Source organism: Trichechus manatus, unplaced genomic scaffold, assembly GCF_000243295.1.
Source record: "Trichechus manatus latirostris isolate Lorelei unplaced genomic scaffold, TriManLat1.0 scaffold00286, whole genome shotgun sequence".
Lineage (NCBI taxonomy): Eukaryota > Metazoa > Chordata > Mammalia > Sirenia > Trichechidae > Trichechus > Trichechus manatus.
Window position 1 is genome coordinate 1,323,284 of NW_004444222.1, and position 20,338 is coordinate 1,343,621.

Below are 20,338 nucleotides of genomic sequence, written 5' to 3' on the forward strand. Positions count from 1 at the left end.
CATTTTATTGGAACACAGCTATGCCCATTAGTTAATCTATGGCGGTATTCGCTACAATGACAAGAGTTAAGTATCTGTGACATAAATTGCATGGTCTGCAAAGCCAAAAATATTTACTATCTGCTTTTTTACAAAAAAAAGTTTGCTGACTCCTGCTTTACAGGAAAAATTTGCCAACCCCTGACTAAAATATTGAGGGTTAAATTTATATTTTGAAAAGAGGTAAGACAAGTTCTGTACACATTGATGGAGGTCTTATCTTCTTGGAACCCAAGAGTCATGAAATACAAAGGATAAACTCCTCTAAGAAATAAAAAAAATGACAGAATGTAATTTGCATGGGAACTTTTATTCTTAGCCCAAAAGCTCCAGTTAATGAGTTTTTAACCCACTGAGTATTTTAAAGATCCAAGGGTAGAAAATATTTGTTAAAAACAAAATAAACAAAAGATCCAAGTGATTACTTCATGGTTTCCTTTTAATTAAAGCTGATTCTTTTTTAAAGAGAGATTTTTTTACTTTAGATTTTCCTTTACAAAAGAGTATGTTTGCATTTTCCTGCCTTTGTCACACTTCCACTATTTCTTGTCCTTGTCAGAGGGAATTGTATTGCCTCAGGAAGGACTGTTTTGTTTTTTAATAGAAGGAATCCAAATGGAAAGAAAGTCAAAGTTTGGTTATTTACTTCTGAAATAGGGTTCTGAACCCACATCAAAAGCAATTATTTCAAAAGCTGGAGCTTTAGTTTTGCAAGAGTAAAGTTTTATTAAAAGAAGAAAGGGTAGTAGAAATCAACAGGATCGGCTATGAAGGAAGCATAGTATAGAATTCGTGTCACAATAATAAACTGAAAAGAGAGGGGCTATTCTGTGCTTCCCACAGATTAAATATACATCACCTGGACTGCCAGCTGAAGAGGATATCGGTTGAGGCATCATAGTGAAGTCTATAAGAGGGACTTGGGATGCAGGGACTGGAGCTAGGGTGACCACAGGTTGAAGAGCAGAGTCGTCTTCACCAAGGAGCTACATCGTGGTCACATCAATTCCTCAGGCCATCTGCCTCCACAGTGTTGCCTGTGTTGAGAAGCCATTTAGTATATGAGAAGCCTAGTGAGGACCCACATGTTGATCGTGGATCATCTGGCAGAAGGGACCCTCTCAGGTCCTAAGACCTTGCTTAGCCCATCCAAACTACCCTGTGTGGATGGCCCTCTTTAGAATGGTCCGGGACCCTAACAAGCCTCCCAAACCTTGGTATCTGGAAGAAGGGGAAAGCTGTGCTGCTTTGCCTTAACAACCTTGCATGTCTCCACACAGATCATGTATTCAAGGATTGACTGTAGTCTAATCAAAGTCTTGGCAAAGTGCCCTGAGGGGAGGGAGGAGAGATAAGCAGCCTGGTGAAGAGATGCCTCAGACAGTTTCTCACCTACCTCCCTGTCTTATGGGAGATGGCCACAAGGCAGTTTCTCATCTAGCTCCCTAGTTTCAGTTGAGCACAGACCCTGCCCCCTTTAGGGTACAACTGCAGACATCTGTGTAAGCCTGTAAAACTACTTGGCTATATGTTAAAGTTGGCTTCTCAACAGCAGAATGACCTACCACCTGTGCCATCTGTCATTTGCTCCCTCTGGTTCAGTCTCATTTTGTGAGGCTAGTGTTGCAGGAACCTGGCACCATGCAGATTTTTCTTCTGCTGTCTGTGTGAGCAATAAACTGTCTGAATCCACTTGAACTCATTGGCTCCTTACTGGCCAAGTCTATGGAAGAGTGGCAACAATAACAGCAACGATAACAAAAACAGCACAGATAAATATTTTATTCATCTTTTTGTTTTAATTTGATTTAAAAAATTTCTTAAAAGGCTTACAAAAGACAAATTCAAACTATATATACCTCAGGTTTTAAAATATTTTGTCAATGTTTTTTAAATCACTTGAAAGTCTGAGGCTTGACAGTCTACTGTTTTCTTTTGGTGCGGTGTGCTGCTGGAGAGGCAGGGATGTATTTAATGTGTTTATGCAATTGGGCAAGTCTCTACCATGAATACGTAACCATGTTACTGATGACAAAGGCATCTTTTCTTACATGAAGGAAAAATGCTTGAATTTCAGCTGTGAAGTAATGAAATAGTGCCGAAGGTTAGGCTCCCCCAAAAGCAGATACAGAGATAAGGATTTGGGTGCAGCTAGTTGATTTGGGTTGGAGCCCTGGTGGCTCAGTGGTTAAGAGCTCGGCTGCTAACCAAAAGGTCAGTAGTTCAAATCCATCAGCTGCTCCTTGGAAATCTTATGGGGCAGTTCTACTGTATTCTATAGGGTCGCTATGAGTTGGAATTGACTCGATGGCAACGAGTTTGGTTTTTTTTAGTAGTTGATGTGGGAAGTGATCCCAGGAAGCCCAGGTAGTGCAGCGAGGCAGTGAGGGAGGAAGAGAGAAAAGCCAGTAAAGGGTGTGCTGAAGAGTTTACCACTGTGGACAACAGGGTTTAATCTCTCTGAGGATCCACTAAGAGACTGTGTAGAACACATCTCAGTGTTCCCTTCAAGGGATAGAAAGCTGGTGTATTTATTCACCAACACCCATCTCTTATTGGTCTTCCTAGGCATCTCTGGGTGAGTTTGAACTGCCAATTTTTCAGCTAGTAGTTGAGCGCTTAATCTTTTGTGCCACCCAGAATAGTGGTTCCCAAACTTCAAAGTGCCAACCCCCAGAGTTTCTGACTCAGTAGGTCTTGGGTGGAGCTCCAGAATTTTCAGTTCTGACAAGTTCTCAGGTGATGCTGATGCTGCTGATCTGACGGCCACACTTTGAGAACTACTGAGTTAGAATATAGCTTGGGTTTAAATAACAGAGACCCACCATAACAGTGACTTAAAGAAGATACAAGTTTGTTTCCAGAAGTAGGGTGTCCAGGATTGGTATGGTGCTCCTGGGAGTCAGATTTTTTCTACCTTGTCATCCTGCCATCTCCACACTGTTGCTTTCATTCACACTGCCATAGATTGCTTATCACGGTGATTGAATTGCAGGCAGCAGGAGAGAAAAATTGGGAGGAGGGGAAGAGAGCAATCCTCTTTAGGACATAGCCCAGAAATTATACACATCACATGTACACATGGCCACAATGTAAATAAAAAGGACATATCTAACTTAGAGGGAAGTGGAAGAAATCGGAATATTATCTGTAGCCACATGCCCAGATAAAAACTACGGTTCTCTTACTCTGAGACAGAGAAATGGAGAACAAATATTAATGGACATCTAGAGCTCTGTTGGGTCGCTATGAGTCAGAATCAACGGCAATGGGTAAGGGTTGGGTTTAGAGCTATGTCATAGACACACATTAGTTTTTATATTTGAATGATGGCAAAATAATTTTCTGTGGGTAGCAGAATATAAATACCCAACCTAAAATTTTCTTCAAATATGAACATAACTTATTTCACCTTTTATCTATTCTCCATTTAAAAAAGTTATTTGATTCATTCTCAGGGGAAGGATTATCTTTCTCAGGGAAGAATAAAACTATCCTTGTTTGTTTTATAATAACTTGGATTTTCATCGTGTCTTCCAGATGAGCCATCAAGGGATACTATCAAGGAAATACAGAAAATAGAGCTTTTAGTGGGGAAAGTGAAAGGAGATTGAAGTAAGAGGCAAGGGAGGTTAACTATCTAAAATGGCAGAAGGAGGCTGGGACTCTAACATGTGGTTCTGAGTAGGAAAATATTTCAAAAGGGGAGCCACCACTCAGAAAGTTTCGTGTAATTTGGCTGAGAGAACTGCTATAGAGGTTAAGGTACCCAGAAGCTGTGTTAAACACAGACTTCCCCAGTCAACCTTTTAGTATTCATCTGAAAACTTCACATTGTTTCCATCTAGGTCCTGGGTGATTGTCAACAGAAATCACCATCTGACTGCCCGCTCATGCTGGTGTCTAGTCTAGGCATGACCCTTTCCTGTACTGCTTTTGGCTACTTCAAGTGAATGCTTTGCCAAATTCCCCTTGAGAAAGCCACTAACCTAAGGGAGACTTCTAGATGTTTGGAGCAATGGTGGGAGTAGTCACCACCCTACACTCAGAGATTAAAGTAAGCTAGCTCATGTCCCTGAGGTAGGTCAGTGGGGAATGGACACCCACATTACATATGTCAAAAGGAAAGGAAGAAGCCATAAAGGAAATGATTAACCAATCTTACTATATAAAAATGAATAACTTCTGAACATTAATAAATAAACTTCCTAGGCTTCAAAGATCCTTTCCAAATCTAATATTTGATGATTCTAGAATATATTCAGATAGTTTGTGATAGATGCATAGTTAAGATTATGTGTAATGCCTCATAAGCAATATTGAGCACACTAGTCCCAAGGCCTTAGTTTCATCAAAACTTTCTGTTTTACAAAGATGCATGAGGACAAAGAAAAAATGTTTTGTTGGTTCCCAAAAAACTTTTTATGACCAGTGAATTCCGTTACGTTTGGATGTACTAGTGTTAAATGTTAAGATGGGGAATGGAAGGAGAGATGAGAAATATGATGATCCTGAGCCAGACTCTGAACAAGTCTCTATTCTCATATAGGAGATGAAGAAGACTAGAAAAGTAAATTAATTTACTCTCAATAAAACCATTATTCAAGCCTGTCTAACTTCAGAGCTCATGTATTTTGCACAATACCAAGCTGCCTATATGGAAATATATACCAAAAATAAGAGAATATCCTTGTTTTAGGAAATGTTCTTTAGGGCTCAAGTCATAAAACATGGCTGGTTCTAAGCAAGTTGTAATTTAGGACAAGGCTTATTTTCCAACAATGTTTTCATCATTAGAGATTTCCTGTCCACCAACAGCTCAGGCATTCAATACTGATGAATATAAGCTAATGAATAGTGCATAATGGCAAACTGCAAAAATTCTAAAGCCAGGCTGCCTTTGTTCAAATCCCAGCTTTGCTGCTTGTGACCTTGAGCAACCTGGGTAAACTCTCTGTTCCTCTGTCAATAAAATGGCAGATAACAAAAACATCTACCTCATAGAGTTTTGTGAGAATTAAAGGTGCTAACAATGAAGGATGTTACTGATATAATTGAGAAATTTGTAATATGGATGCTATATTAGAAAATACTATTGTATCTATGTCAAATTCTTGAGAATGATGATATTTTGGGTATATAGGAGACTTCTTTGTTCTTATACTAAATGCTGACGTTATTTAGGGCTGAAGCATCATGAAGTCATGGTGTTTTCAATGGTTTGACAGGAAAGTATAGCTATATGAAGAAAGGCACACAGAAATAGAGAGAGATAATGTAAACATGGCAAAATGTTAACCATAGGTGAAACTAACTGAAAGGTATAATAAAGGTGCTCATGTACTAGTCTTTCAATTTTTCTGAAGGCTTGATATTTTGTAAAATAAAAAGTTAGGGAACAATGAGCTGACACATGTAAAGCCCTTATAACAGCTAGTTATCAGATGAAAATTATTCTGAGGACAGTGTTCTTCCTTTTTGTAGTTTCCATGTCTAAATACTGACTGTTTCCATACTGGATGCTCCATACATTTTATAAATTAATTAAATAAAAAGATGAATGAATTCTTGCTCTTCTTGCTCCATCCCACTATCTACTTTCCCTCACTACTTCCTTCTGAAAATTTGCTTTCAGATTTTTATTATAAGCGTAACTTGCTTTTGAGGCTTTGTATATCAGCCCTCTTTAGTGTCTGTCTGTGTTGTGTGTGTGTGTATGTGTGCATAAGAGCTTTTCTACCTCACTCCAACTCTTGACCTCTCCTCAAATCTAAACAAGTAGGAATAGGATTGTCAAATAAAATAGAGGATACTCCATGAAATTTGATTTTCCAATAAATAATAAATAATTTTTTAGTCTAAGTATATTCCAACTATTTCACAGTAGCCAAATATTGCATGGGGCATACTTATACAGAAAAAAATTACTCATTGCTTATCTGACATTCAATTTTAAGTAGGCATCCTGTAGTTCTGTTTGCTAAATCTGGCAACCCTAAGCAGGAGTCATTTATTCCCCTGATGTATATGGCTGATTCTGGCCATAAGCATTGCAAAATGTTGATTTATTTAAAATAAAAAAGTGTATAATTATTTTGAGTTGCAAACCATAGTGGGAATGAGCTTTCAGTCCTTTATCTGACTTGTCATCCATTTGTTTCCTCCCTTTTCCATTTTTCTTCTTAATTATAACACATTTGAAGGATTGCATTTTTATTGGAAATATAATCCATTGATAGAATATACATAATGTTTACACAGAAATACATAAGAATGATAATTAAACCTAATATACAGTGTTGGATAGGTAGTGTTATTAAAGAACTACATATATATTGTATATGGTGCCATTAATGTCAATGAATCTCTTCTTAGCATCACTTCTTGCACAGAAGGTATGTTTTAGTAGTTAGCAATAGTGCAAACACGTTAAAAATACTATTTATAGAATTACAACCTCAAAACATTCAAGGGACCTCTATCACATGGGTTGGTTTACTACTTAATAAATGGCCCTGTTTTACAATGACCTTTCCATAACATACTAGGGGAAAGCAGCAAGAAGCCCATTACTCACAGAAGCAATTACAGAAAAGACACTTTGGAACAGTAGCACCATTCCACATTATTATACGAACACTTGTTACATTGCACCTTCCTGAGTTGAACTTTGAAAATGGCAGCCACACACAACACTAAAATGGATGAATTCAGCCCAGGCTTGAGCTTCACTGGTTGTAGTAATAATCCTGACCATAGCCATCATAGCTCTGCCCTTTATAGTAGCTGTACTCATCCTCATAAGCTCGGTAATTGTCGCCACGAGGTTCCCCATTCTCATTTTCATAGATTTCATATCCATTATCGTATTCATTGGTGCCTGTCTGTTCATACTCGCCCTCATATCCAGTGGTGGTGATCTCTCCAAATGGTGAGGCTGTGGTCCCATAGATCTCCTGTGGTGGGGTTGTGGGCTCAAACCCATCATTTGGAGAAGTTGTTGTCTCCACGCCGCCATTGTCCTGTTCTCCAGTCATTGTGGCTGTTTCTGCATTGGCTTCGGTGACACTTTCTTCTCCACCTTCTTCTTCTCCATTGTCTCCTCCACTGCTACCATTGCCATTCTCTGCATCTGTGCTGTTGGTGCTGGTACCGTTTATGCCTTGCTCATTTTCATCCACTTCAGCTTCATTTTCTTCATTTTCATTCTCTTCCTCTTCTTCCTCTTCATCACTTTCCTCCTTTTTGGTAACTTTTTTTCCTATATGACCAGCCTGTGAGGAAAAGTTTGAAAGAATCCAAATCTAGGTGTGAAAAAATTTAAACTTAAGACCGTCACTTAATCCAACATAGTATCCTGTACTGACTGCTTTAGTCTAGATGTAATTTTGAACTAAAGCAAAATAATTTACAAAAGAATTGATGGAGCTTTAAAAATTCCAAGTATCATTTTCATTTTTTTTTTCTATTGTGCTTTAGGTGAAAGTTTATAGCTCAAGTTAATTTCTCATTCAAAAATTTATACACATATTGTTTGGTGATATTGGTTGCAATCATTTTACTGGGTTTTGATGGGGACAAAATGTGCCTGATAAGCCTTTTGTGTGGGAGATGCTTCCTATCACTTTTCTGCTCACTTTTTCTATCTTGGAATCTTCTTCCCTGAAATGGAATTGTACCAAACTGGTCACACTTCTGTCAGGACCTTTTATTCATTTCTAAGATAATTGTCTTCAGTCTTCTGTATATGTAGAAAGTCAGTGTAATAACATGGAGAGGAGACATTGCCTGAGAAAACTTTTCTTATATGTATACAGGAAAACTGAATCTACCTTGCTTTGTCAACAAGTTAGTGAAGATATGAAACACTATGCGTACTGCGTCTGGATAACTTTACCTTCCATAAAGAAATAAAAATCGATTTAAGTGGCGAATTATTACCTTCTCAGGAAGTTGGATTGCGGCTAACCCTATGCTCCCCGTTCCGGGTGTGGTCTCGTCTCCATAGCCAGGTGTTGCAGTAGAAGGCGTAGTGTTCTCAGCCTCAGATTCTTCATCTTCATTTTCATTAGACTCTTCATTCTCTTCATTGTTTTCTTCTTCATTTGAAGACTCCTAATGAAAATATTTGTAGCAAGAAAAGTTATTTTTACCTGAAAATAATTCAAGATCTGTTGGAGTTGTGAACCATTATTGGACAGAACTTGGTATCCCTGAGCCAGCTCATCACCCAAAGGTAACAATTCTGCCGTCCCTTATGTCATTTTGCATTTCTCACTTCTAAGAACTCAATTCAAAGTTATCTCATCATATTTACCACAGAGTATTTTAGATCTGCTTTCTGTTTTATCAATTCAAAAATATTTGTATAATTATTTCTGCACATCTGGTTGTATGTTGCCATGCCATACATTCCTTAGCCTTATGTAAGGTAAAATATACTAGTTGGGTTCTGTACCCTTGTTTCAAAATCTGAGGTCCAAGGGGATAAATGACTTGCATGAGATCAAATAGATGGCAGTTCACTAGTGGCAGGGTCATGACTAGAGGACTAGAGCCCCAATCTCCCACCACCACGTTTTCTCCTAAAACACCATTTCTTTTCCTACATACTTAGTCTACAGATGCCCTGCCTGCAATGAGTTAAAAAGGAAAATAGGTGAGTTTGTTGGTGGATGCTAGGTTTCAGATATCTTATTATAATAGACAAATTAGCAATAATTAATGATTTAAAAAGCTTTATTAACCCACTAAACCAAAAACCAAACCAGTTTCTGGTGAGTCGATTTCAATCATGGCAACACTATGTGTGTCAGAGTAGAACTGTACTCCATAACATTTTTAGTGGCGGTGACCTCTCAGAAGGAGATTGCCAGGCCTTTCTTCTGAGGCACCTCTAGGTGGATTCAAACCACCAAACCTTTCGGTTAGTAGCCAAGCACTTAACCATTTGGGTTACCCAGTGACTCCCTATTAACCCAGTAGATAAGGCTAAAAGGACTGAAAGAAACAAGCGTTAGTGAGAATGTGGATCAACTGAAACCCTCATGCACTAATGGTGGGAATTTACATTAGTACAACTGATTTGGAACGTTGTTTGACTACGTCTACTAAGGTTGAATGTATGTATATATTTTGACTCACAAATTTCACTTCTAGGTAAAATACCCTACAGAAATGAATGTATATGTGCACCAGAAGTACTAGAATGTTCATAACAACACTATTTGTAATACCCGAACTTCGAAATTACCCACATGCCCATCAACAGAATAATAATACGTTATTATTCACAGAACAGACTACTGACAATGAGAATGAACGATCTGTAACTACAGAACAATACAGATCAATTTCTGAAGTTGAGAGCAGAAGGAGCCATGCACAAAAAGTACATGCTGTATGATTCCATCTATGTAATATACAGAAATAAGCAAAAATAATATCTGTTAACCATTAAGTTGGTTATTGAACGGAAAGGAGCACAAGGTACAAGGCCTTTTTGATGGGGGTGCTGGTACACTTGTGTGTTCAGTTTCTTGAAAATTCAATGAGCTGTATACTTACGATAATTATGTTATATACATTATATTTCAATAAAAAATTTTATAAAGTGAGGTTGAATAGTTTAGGAGAATGATAAAATGTATGATCCAAAACAAACAACAACAACAAAAAACCATTGCAGTCGAGTCGATTCCGACTCATAGCGACCCTATAGGATAGAGTAGAAATGCACCATAGGGTTTACAAGGAGTGGCTGGTAGATTTGAACTGCTAACCTTTTGGCTAGCAGCCATAGCTCTTAACCACTGTGGGCTCCACTGCTCCACCAGGGCTCCAAAATGTATGATCAAAAAATAAAAAATATGCCTAAGCATATTTCATTTGCTTATGTGAACACAGTTACTAGGGACTCTGTACTCAACCTGAATCACCAATGGAATTTTAGGGAAGATATGGGGGAAAAAAGAGGTTTCATAATTTCTTTAGATGGAAGATTCAGTTTTAGTCATGTACTTTTTTATTCTCACTTTTAAAGAATGATCTATGGAGCATTTATTCCTCTGAAGTTTCAAAATCAAACCACCAAACGTGTATTAGGTACCACACGTACCTACCATAAGGCACTATGATAGGCAGTGTGAGGAGATACAAAACAGGATAAGACGTTGTTTCTCCCAAAAGCAGAGACTGTAACCTAAACTCCCTAGTTTCTGCGATATAGGACACTTGCCGATAAATTCTGGGAGGACCACAAATGTCCATAAATTGTTGGCAAAAGTTTGGGTGTGTATGCATTTTGTGAAATTTCCAGAGGCGCCCTAATCTTTCTCCATCTCCAACCACCACCCACAACTAACGAAGAACTGTTGTCAAAAGGGTATGCAATCTAATTGGGAAATCTCATTGGCAAGGCAATTTTACAATCACTCTACAGCAAACAACTGCAGTTAAATGGATTACCTTAGTTCTTTTGTAAGATTACTATGTGGAAATCCAAGCAAAATTTTGTAAGATTTGGTAGGTGACATTTTTCCTGGTACTGGCTTGTTGTTCCAGTAGGGCCTTCCTTCAAGTGATTAGAGTAAATTATAGTACTGGAAATGTTACTTTTGTGGTTAAAAAAAAAACAAAAATAAAACAACAACCTAATAATTTATGGCCTTTAAAGTTCCTACACCATTTTGTTTTCAAGATAGCAGATGTGTATGCATGATCCATTTTTGACTGCCAATGTCCATTCATAAATAACACCTAAAATACCTGAGTTCAGAAGGTTCCCAAACCAGTGAATAGCTATATTTGACTATCCAGGAAAATTTATCCTAATCGGTATATTTCCTTGGGCAAGAGTGTCACTGATGAAGATGTTAGCATACTTTCTAAGATATATAGATGTGATTTAGCCATTGAATAGTTTGTAGTACTATATAGGAAGAGTTTTATCTTACATATTATTTATTTTTACATCTTGAATATTTGCATTTCTATACGAACATTAATTTTACTGTTAGACAAAAAGGCATATGAAATTCCTATTAAAAAGAACAACCCTACGCTATGGATCAAGAAAGGCAGATGAATCAAAATAACATCACAGAGGCTATACCATTAACTTTCACATACTACTCACCTAGCAAATTGAATTTTTTTTCTTTTTTAATTATGATTTAGGGGAAAGTTTACATAGCAAATTAGTTTCTCATTAAACAGTTAATACACAAATTGTTTTGTGACATTGGTTGCCAACCCCGCAATGTGCCAACATTCTCCCTTTCTCCATCCCAGGTTCCCCGTTTCCATTTTTACAGTTTTCCTGTCCCTTCCTGTCTTCTCATCTTTGCTTTTGGGCTGCTGTGCCCATTAGTTTCCTATACATGACTGAACTGCAAATTAAATTTTTATTAAGTTCGGTCCATAAAACCAACATTGCACTGAGTTTAGGATTATTATTTACTCTTCTTCCACCATCATGTTAGGAGCTGTCATGGTGCAGTGGTTAAGCACTCGGCTGCTAACTGAAAGATAGTCGGTTCGAACTCATGAGCAGCTAGGCAGGAGAAAGATGTGGCAGTCTGCTTCTGTAAAGATTTACAGCTTTGGAAGCCTTATGGGGCAGTTCTACCCTGTTCCTGGAGGGTAGCTATGAGTTGGAATCGACTCGACGGCAGTGGGTTTGGTTTTGGTTTTGACTATCATGTTCTATCCACATAAGCATAAAAAACATTTTCTATTACCTTTTATAAGAATTTACACTTTTTTTTCCACTTAAAATGGAAATACTTCTGTTTTTGTTTTTGTTTGTGCTCCACTTCAACCCCAAACTGCAACAGTGTTCCAAACAAGTCATTTAAGTTGATTCTAATTTAAATAACACTCCTTGTCCAAAATAGAAGACTGTGGGCAGTGGGTGAGCTGGCAACAGCTATTTGCTGACTCCAGACTACAGTAGACTAGTTTCCTATTTGTTTGTTGTGCTCCATGGTTTGTTATGAAAAAGACTGCAGAAATTTCTTACCGCTTCTTCCTCCTCATCTGAACTATTGCCATCTCCGTTTTCTTCAGATGAGTCACTATTGCTCTAAAAAACAGTATACACATATATATACACACACACATATATACACACACGTGTACACACACACACACATGCACATATTAAATAGCAATTATTTTTCCTGATGATTGTAATATGATAAAATACATACAAATATTTGTACAGACTAATTACCTTCTTAGTTGATTTATTTACCTAGAACAAGTTTCATGTTAATGTGAGAAAGATATGAGATTGGGCATATGTTAAATGAAGTGAGAGAGAAAGAACTACTTTACTCATCAAGATATAGATTTAGATACCCCATTTTAAACCCCCAAAGCACTGCCAAGATGTTGAAACGTTTTGATAGGAAAAACTAGAGCAATGAATAATAAAATTGTTTGACTCTGAGTAAGAGGATTATCTGGTCCAATTTCTTTATTTTACAGAGAAGGAATACAAAGTCTAGAAAAGCTGTGACTTCTCCAAACAGTTCAAGGCAGATCTGGGGCTAAGACATAGATCATACTGTTTCATTTTCTTTATAAAAGATAAATGAAATGATGATTAGACATATTATAAAATATATGTAGTTATCAGATGATTCTTTTAAATAACAATTTCTCCAGGTGATTTAAGTTAGAATTTCATTTAAAGAAATTAAGTTTACATATAATTTATTGTACTTTTAAATCTAATTAAAACTACAGTTATATGTCACTAAATGTTCACAATACAGTCTGTGAAATAGGACGTTATGTGATTTGGAAGTTACGCGGGCACCATACTACAGGCAGTCGACTCCCAGCTTACAAATGTCCGACTTACAGACAACTCGTATTTAAGAACAGACTGCCATAAAGCCTATTACATTAAAAATTTGAGTTAAATACATACAATGGTTTGTAAGAATGAACGCACGCACTGCTTGGTGACTCTCATAGAAACATTGCCTGGTTTGGCAGTGTTTAAGTGTTTTATATGGATAGAAAAGTAAAATATATATTACATACTAAGACAAACGTTTGGCTAACTGACGCTTCATAAGAACCATATGTACCTGCTCCAAGGAGCCCCTGGTGGCACAATGGTTAAGCATTCTGGCTGCTAACCAGCAGGTGGAACCCACCAGCCACTCCCTGAGAGAAAGATGTGGCAGTCTGCTTCCGTAAAAATTTACAGCCTTGCAAACCCTATTGGGCAGTTCTACTCTGCTCTACAGGGTTGCTATGAGTGGAAATCGACTTGTCGGCAATGTTTTTTTTTTTGTACCTGTTCCGACTCATCTACAAATTCAATTTAAAGATAGACTTAGGAATGGATCTTGTTTGTAACCCGGGACCTGACTGTGTACAAGAGCCATGAGATACACATGTTACGTGTGAGAAGCTGTTGCGTTTGCTGTGTTCGATTACGTCTGCTAAGTCTCGTTCTCTGATTGGGATTTCTGAACTCTACTATAATCTTATGGGACCACGGACGTATATGCAGTAGTACGTTGCCCGAACCGATGTTATGCGATGCATGACTGTAATACCTAGAGTGAGGTTAATCTATACAAGTGAGGTGGAAGTTATATAAGAGAAAAATTTATTCATATACTCACTTAGGAATTTATACAGCACCATTTCCTTAAATATCTCAGTACTAAATGAAAACAAATCAAGGATTCTGTATATAAAAGTTTAATTATAACTGAATGAGTTTTGGTACTTTTTGAAAAGGAAATGTAAATCTAAACGTGTTTTCAGAGCCTTTAAGACAGTAGAGGAGATTCATCGTCTTTCTCCCAATAATAATCTAAATTGGATTTTCCTTCCCTTTCTCCTAAAACCACTCCTAAAGGCAACAGATATGCAAATGGTACCTAAATTAAGATTCTGTCATTTCCTGCAAATTTTACCTTGATTCTGATGACCCAGTTAAGAACCCTACATTTGGAAAATATATCTGCAGAAGGGTTTCTAACCTCAGGGTCAGAGATCCTATATGAGAAAACATTCATGTCCCAGTCTTGTTCAGGACTCATTTTTCAGGTAGCCGCATCAGCTGCCCAAGGAAAGGGAATGCTTGTCTCCTTGAGCCAAGAATAACTTTGGGACGAAAGAGGATAATTAGACTTGCTCTTTCACTGCCATAAACTTCATGGTTATTCCCTAGCCCAGAGGGTGAATAGAGCAGAATATTATATTCAAACTATTTTTATTTGTTAGTTAAATACAGAGGACAGTATATTTATGCAGCCGGAGCTACTTTTTAAAATGAGAATGTTTTTAGTCATTTTACATACTTCCTCTCCTCTTGCTTTCTTTCTAACCCAACCATATCACTCTTTGATTAGTGTCTACAGTAAAAACAATTTAAAAACTTTATGAAATAACTTGAAGTCTTGACATTTTCCCTTTTTCTAATTCTTTCATTTATCCTTTATTACCAGTTTGTCACTAAGTCCCACTGATTTTTCCAGACGTCTTTCGTGTATGTATAAAATTGTTTTTTTTACCATTACACTTTCTTCTATCTCTCTGTTTATTCAATCCAAAATATATATTCCAAATACTGGACTGGAGAGAGGGTAGCAGCAACAAATGAAGTTGTAAATACAGGCAGTTACCCTGCATCTAGCACTGTGATAGGTGGGATGAGGTTGATAAAAGTATATACGATATAGTTCCTGCCCTCTTAAGAGTTCAAACACTAATCAAATATCATTTGACTCATAAAGAAACAATTTTCTCAATTAAAAATGTTTAAAGTGGTAAGCTTATTTGTAAGTTTATTTCTGTAGCCAAGCAGATAGATAAGCTATAGTAGATTGTTGATAGCTTTGCAATCAATATAATTAGCACCAATTGCTATTTTAGAAATGATTGTATATAACCACTAATTTGTTTGAATAGAATATGAACTTCAAAGCCAAAATGGCTTAATACATTTTTGGGTGAAAACTTTGGCGCTAAATACCTAGCTTATTATATGCAAGAGAATATACAATAAAGAGCTATGGAAAATACGTAGTCATGTAAAGAAAAAAGTTCCTGGAAATCAAACTATGCAAAGTACGAGAACAGATCATAAATACTAGATCAGACTGATGGATAAGGAAATATATTTTATTGGGTTTTATTTTAAAATAACTCTCTTGCTTACAAGGATCCCTGGTGGTGCAATAGTTCAGTGCTCAGCTGCTAACCGAAAGTTCGGTAGTTAGAACCCACCCGCTGCTCCACGGGAGAAAGATGTGGCAGTGTGCCTCGCTAAAAATTACAGCCTTGAAAATCATATAGGGCAGTTCTATTCTGTCCTATAGTGTCTCTATGGGTTGGAAGCAACACAGCTGCAAACAACAACATCTTATTTACAAATTCTCTATTAGCTGAGGTAGACCTATTTGAGTATAATTTGTAAATATTTTCATACTAAAGATCATTTAAAGATACATAAACTTTGAATCTATCAATAATATAAAATATAACCTGCTCTCCTAATATCTTTTCATTATGGCATTTTAATTGGACTATGTATATATGTCTGTAAAAATTTCTGGGTAGGGATATCTCTAAATATCTGAAGTTTTAGGAAAGTTGAGGGGCTAGTCAGAAGCTTATGTTTATTACCATTTCCATTTAGTTTAAGAATGAAAAGGAAGCAAACTTTCAAGTGAGCACTATTTATTTATGGGCCTGAGGTAGACCAAAGAATGGGAGACAATTCTAAGAACCCACAACTATTGTATCTTTTATGCTCATATTTCTGTGGCCACACATGATCCCCATAATTATAACAGTGCTAGAAATACTTTAAGATTTTCATTTCCTATCATTGTATGAGTTAGAGATTGGTTAGGCCAACATACGGTAAATACTGTGCCAAGCCACTGTGCTGAGGCATCATTTTCAACATTCTCACTGCTTTTACTGTCTCAGGAGTTCAGTTCAAACGATGCATAATTGGTGCCCTGAACTCAAACTGTATAATAATAAAAATAGTGCTATTTTGGGTTGTTGTATATTTAAAACCAACAAACTGACACCCAGTTTTCAAAGGCTTTCTTCATATGTAACCCAGAAAAAACCTGAAACTGTTATTTGTAGTGGTGACTTCTTTTTGTTTACCAATTTTAAGGGATATTTTGTTTTTCTTACAGACTGTTTAGTTCATTTCATAAATTTCTCCCTTTCCTCTGCAGTTCTTGAACCGTGCTTTCATTATAATTATGTTCCAACGTATGACATACGGCAGTGTCAATATCGGAGTCTGTGCCTCTATTGCTCTAATTATCTACACAGGTCAAAGGTTCAAAAAACTTTCTGCAACAATCACCAATGATTATAAGGATTTTTTAAAAAATGGTCCCTGTTGTTTTCAAAGTCAATTTACTCTTTTCCTATCAATTAAAGAGTTCTAAATTATTGGATGTAAAACATAGCTGTATGACAATCCTGAATCAACTATAACATGACAGTTAGTGACCTTATCACTGACTGAATTAACAGCCACTGATAAATTGTTCAATTTTGGTCATGAGTTAGTCAAGGAAACTCTTGTGGTGTAGTGGTTAAGTGCTATGGCTGCTAACCAAAAGGTCAGCAGTTTGTATCCATGAGGCGCTCCTTGGAAACTATGGGGCAGTTCTACTTTGTCCTATAGGGTCACTATGAGCAGGAATCAACTCACTGGCAATGGGTTTGGTTTGGTTTTGGTTGGTCTTAGTCAAAATAGCTTCACTCAATGGGCCACATGTTTTGTCTTTATTACATCATTCCAGACTGGGCTAAATGATCTCTGTCTCTGTCGGTCTTAAAAGAGAACTTAGAAGCAAATTTATTTTGCTTATATTAAGAACAAATTGTTTGTAGTAAGCACTCTTTCTGGCTGAATTTAAGTGACAGTTGAATTTAGGTGACTTGTACTTAAATTTGATCCCTTTTATAATATATTAGGTCATGGTAGACTGTTGAGAAGAGAAATTGATCTTTATACTCACCAGAACTGGAAATCGTTTTAGAGGAGGATAAAAGTAGGCATGCTTGTAAAGATAATACTGTGGCCTGAACTTAAAGACCTGCATAAACAAAATAAATGAGATATTCACATTTAATGTGCAATAAATCTAGAGTTAAAGAAATCAGGCCAAAGAAGTGTGCTAAAATTAATTACCCTATTTTCTTCAGAATCCTCTAATTTGGCTCTTCGATGTAAATGTTTCATCTGTTTAAAAGAACATTTCATTATTACATAGTTTTACTTTTGCATAAAAAAGACATAGATGGAAATTACTATGAAAGATTCTATAAAAGAACTTACTGAGAAAGCACAGGCCACTCCCAAAAGGCTCAGCAAAATTAAGGCAGTCTTCATTTTGGTGGGATTGCTTCTGGAATTAATGAAGAAGTAAGATTAATAAATATTAAAACTAAAAGCAAAACTTTTTTTTCTCATACTCAAATATGAAGTATTTAATTTGTGTGTGAGGAGCCTTGGTGTGCAGTAGTTAAAGCATTCAACTGCTCCCCACCAGCTGCTCCACGGGAGAAAGATGTGGCAGTCTGTTTCCGTAAAGACTTTCAGCCTTGGAAACCCTATGGGGCAGTTCTACTCTGTGCTATAGGGTCACTATAAGTTGGAATCAACTCAGTGGTGATAGGTTTGGTTGTTTGGTTTTGGCAATTTCTGTGTAATTATAATTTTGATTAATTTAGACCAAATTCCTGCTTTTGTTTTAAAATTGTTCCTTCCATTAAAGTGGTATAAGATTTACTTTACTCATCTGAGTAATCTCAAGTTCCATATTTGGTTTTAACTAATTTGCCGTGACCCGTCATTGCAAGGTCATTTGAATTGCGCCAAGAAACTCTGAATGCATCAAGTACTTTAAAATGGGAGAAAAGTGGAGTTCCAATAGCATTGATTTAGGAATACCAGTTAAGTGAATCAAATTACTAGTGTAGTTATATGCTTTGTTTGTAACTAAAAACGAAGCAGAAATCAATTACATTGGAAGGATTGCTTTTATGAAGGGTATGATTTATTACCCTTCACACGGTTTCCAGCTTATCTATAGGTTTTGAGCTAAAAGTTCATGTGTAAATTGGAGACTAGATGACATTTTCCTATGGACTATCTCGGAATAGTTGGGGTTTATGTTATTCTGAAATGATCTGTAACATGTGAAGTGCTATTCTTCATCGAATGGAGCACCCAGCAATCATGTCTAAAGATGATTCTATGAGAAGAATTCATCAGAGTTTCACCTTGGGATGTCAGAGGAAATTTCCTCAAATTTAAGCTTCCTGTCTACTAGTAAGGGTGACTATCATGGGCTGGACTGAGGGCTATCCAGGGTCAGGATGATAGGCACAGTTGGTAGCTTCAGTTCTATGGAAAAATTGAAGGCTAATGGGGTGAAAACTGCTATTTATAGCATCCACTCCATATTCTCCCCTCTTTCCTCCACTTTCTTCCACTCCTGTTTCTAACGCCCCTTTTCCTCCTCCAGCTCTCCCCCCAGGTACTCCAGGCATCAGTGACTGTGCTTTGAGATGCAATTATTCAAGTGGGAATAGTTATTGGACAGTCCTGGGATTTGCAACCATGCAAGATCCTCAGGTCCACATACATTCCTCGTAAGTAAAAAGAGAGAGTGAAATCCTATTCTACTTTAATTTTATACTACTTAATAAAATTCTATTTAAAAAATCTATTTTAATAGAGGTTCAAAGCCTAATAACACCCACCCACTTAGATTTACATACACTTTGAACTGAGACCGCTTTCTCTTACATAGTGACAGCTTGGGCAACATTTTGGAAGCAATATGTAATGATGATGGCAATTTCTCTGTAAGCACACTTCAAAAAGTAATATTTAAAATGTACAAAACTTGTGTCATATATTATACCTGGTGGGTGGATTTTACATTTTGTCATCAACACCCAAGGTTTACTGCATCCTTATTGAGTACTTGCCACTAAAATAAACATTATACAGACTAGGGCTTGAGGCATGGAGATGCTATCTTTGGTCCTAAGTCACACCCTGTTTATGTGACAGAGTGAGTCTTTCAATCTTGATACCTCCACGCTCTCCTCACAGTCTTCTGTGTGTTATAAAAGTTTTTGATGGCCATAAGAAGATAAAGAAGCCCTGGAAGGGCTCCCATCAGCCTAAGAAGCTGCTATTGGGGTGCTTTGTATAATGCTTTGAACTTTGCCACCCATGTTTAAGCCCGTCAGCAAATAGGAACACTATTTGCAGCTTCTTGAAAAGTGCTGGAATAATTATACTATTTTAAAGAGTTAAAAACTGTTAAATACATGGAAGTGTAGAAAGGGTTTTGGTTACATAAATGTCTCATAACAAACCATGAAAATAACTAGTGAAAACATGACAGGGATAATATTAAAGGAACCAAGTAATTTATTTAGGCAACAATTTTATTTACTTTGTGATTCATCAAAACCGAAGACCTCTATAGTGACCCTACTATCCCAGACAGCCATTCAAACATTCCAAAAGGATAGTTTTAAGAATTTAATTAGATATTTTCATTGGGAAGAGTATGATAAGCTACCAACATTATTTGATTCTCTAGAACTATCTATTTTCCATACTGACTTTAGAGCTATAGGATGTTAACACTTTGAAATCAGGTATAGAACATATTGAAAAGATATTGTATATAACTGAAAGACAGATTAGGTATAATCTTATGGGGAAATATGCCTACATCTAGGCAGATCTGCGAATTGCAAAAGAGTGTTTCAGGCAGACCCTCGTGATGCATCAGAATGGGGAAACAGTTATCTACGATGTGCAGAGATAGAAAACATGAGGCATAATTTTCTAGTTTATGTGCACAATATTAACTTACTTGCTTAAGTTAACAAGTTAAGCCATTTGGAAAGAATTTAAAATCTGAGATACTAGTTCAAGGACAAGTAAGTGTTACATAGCTATTCTACACAATCAATAACATCAATATTTAAATTAAAAAAAATTCAAAGCCAAGCTAAGATTATTTGATTTTGAGATATTGAAGCTATCATATGAAATCTTACCCTTTTTCAGTCCCGGAGTGAAGAGGCAGATTCACAGGAGGGAGTGGGAAGACACAGATTTACTATTTCCTCTGCTCTCTCACTCACTCATTCACTTGCTCCTGCTGGCTATAAACTGTTCTTGGCCTTCCAACAGCCAATCACTGTCATGGTTAAGGTGATGTCAGAATGAATATTCTCACCAGAAAACCCCCAA

The 20,338-nt window shown here is 36.8% G+C and overlaps 1 protein-coding gene across 1 annotated transcript; it reads right to left on the bottom strand.

Annotated features, from left to right (window-relative positions):
• Positions 1–6,725: 6,725 nt before the first annotated feature.
• Positions 6,726–17,443, bottom strand: IBSP (integrin binding sialoprotein). The gene is made up of 6 exons (XM_004390139.2): positions 17,390–17,443; positions 17,243–17,293; positions 17,070–17,147; positions 12,062–12,124; positions 7,981–8,154; positions 6,726–7,313 (listed from the first exon to the last, which is right to left on the bottom strand). The coding sequence occupies exons 1-6, from the start codon at positions 17,441–17,443 to the stop codon at positions 6,768–6,770; spliced, it is 966 nt and encodes a 321-aa protein (XP_004390196.1). The 3' UTR covers positions 6,726–6,767.
• Positions 17,444–20,338: the final 2,895 nt, after the last annotated feature.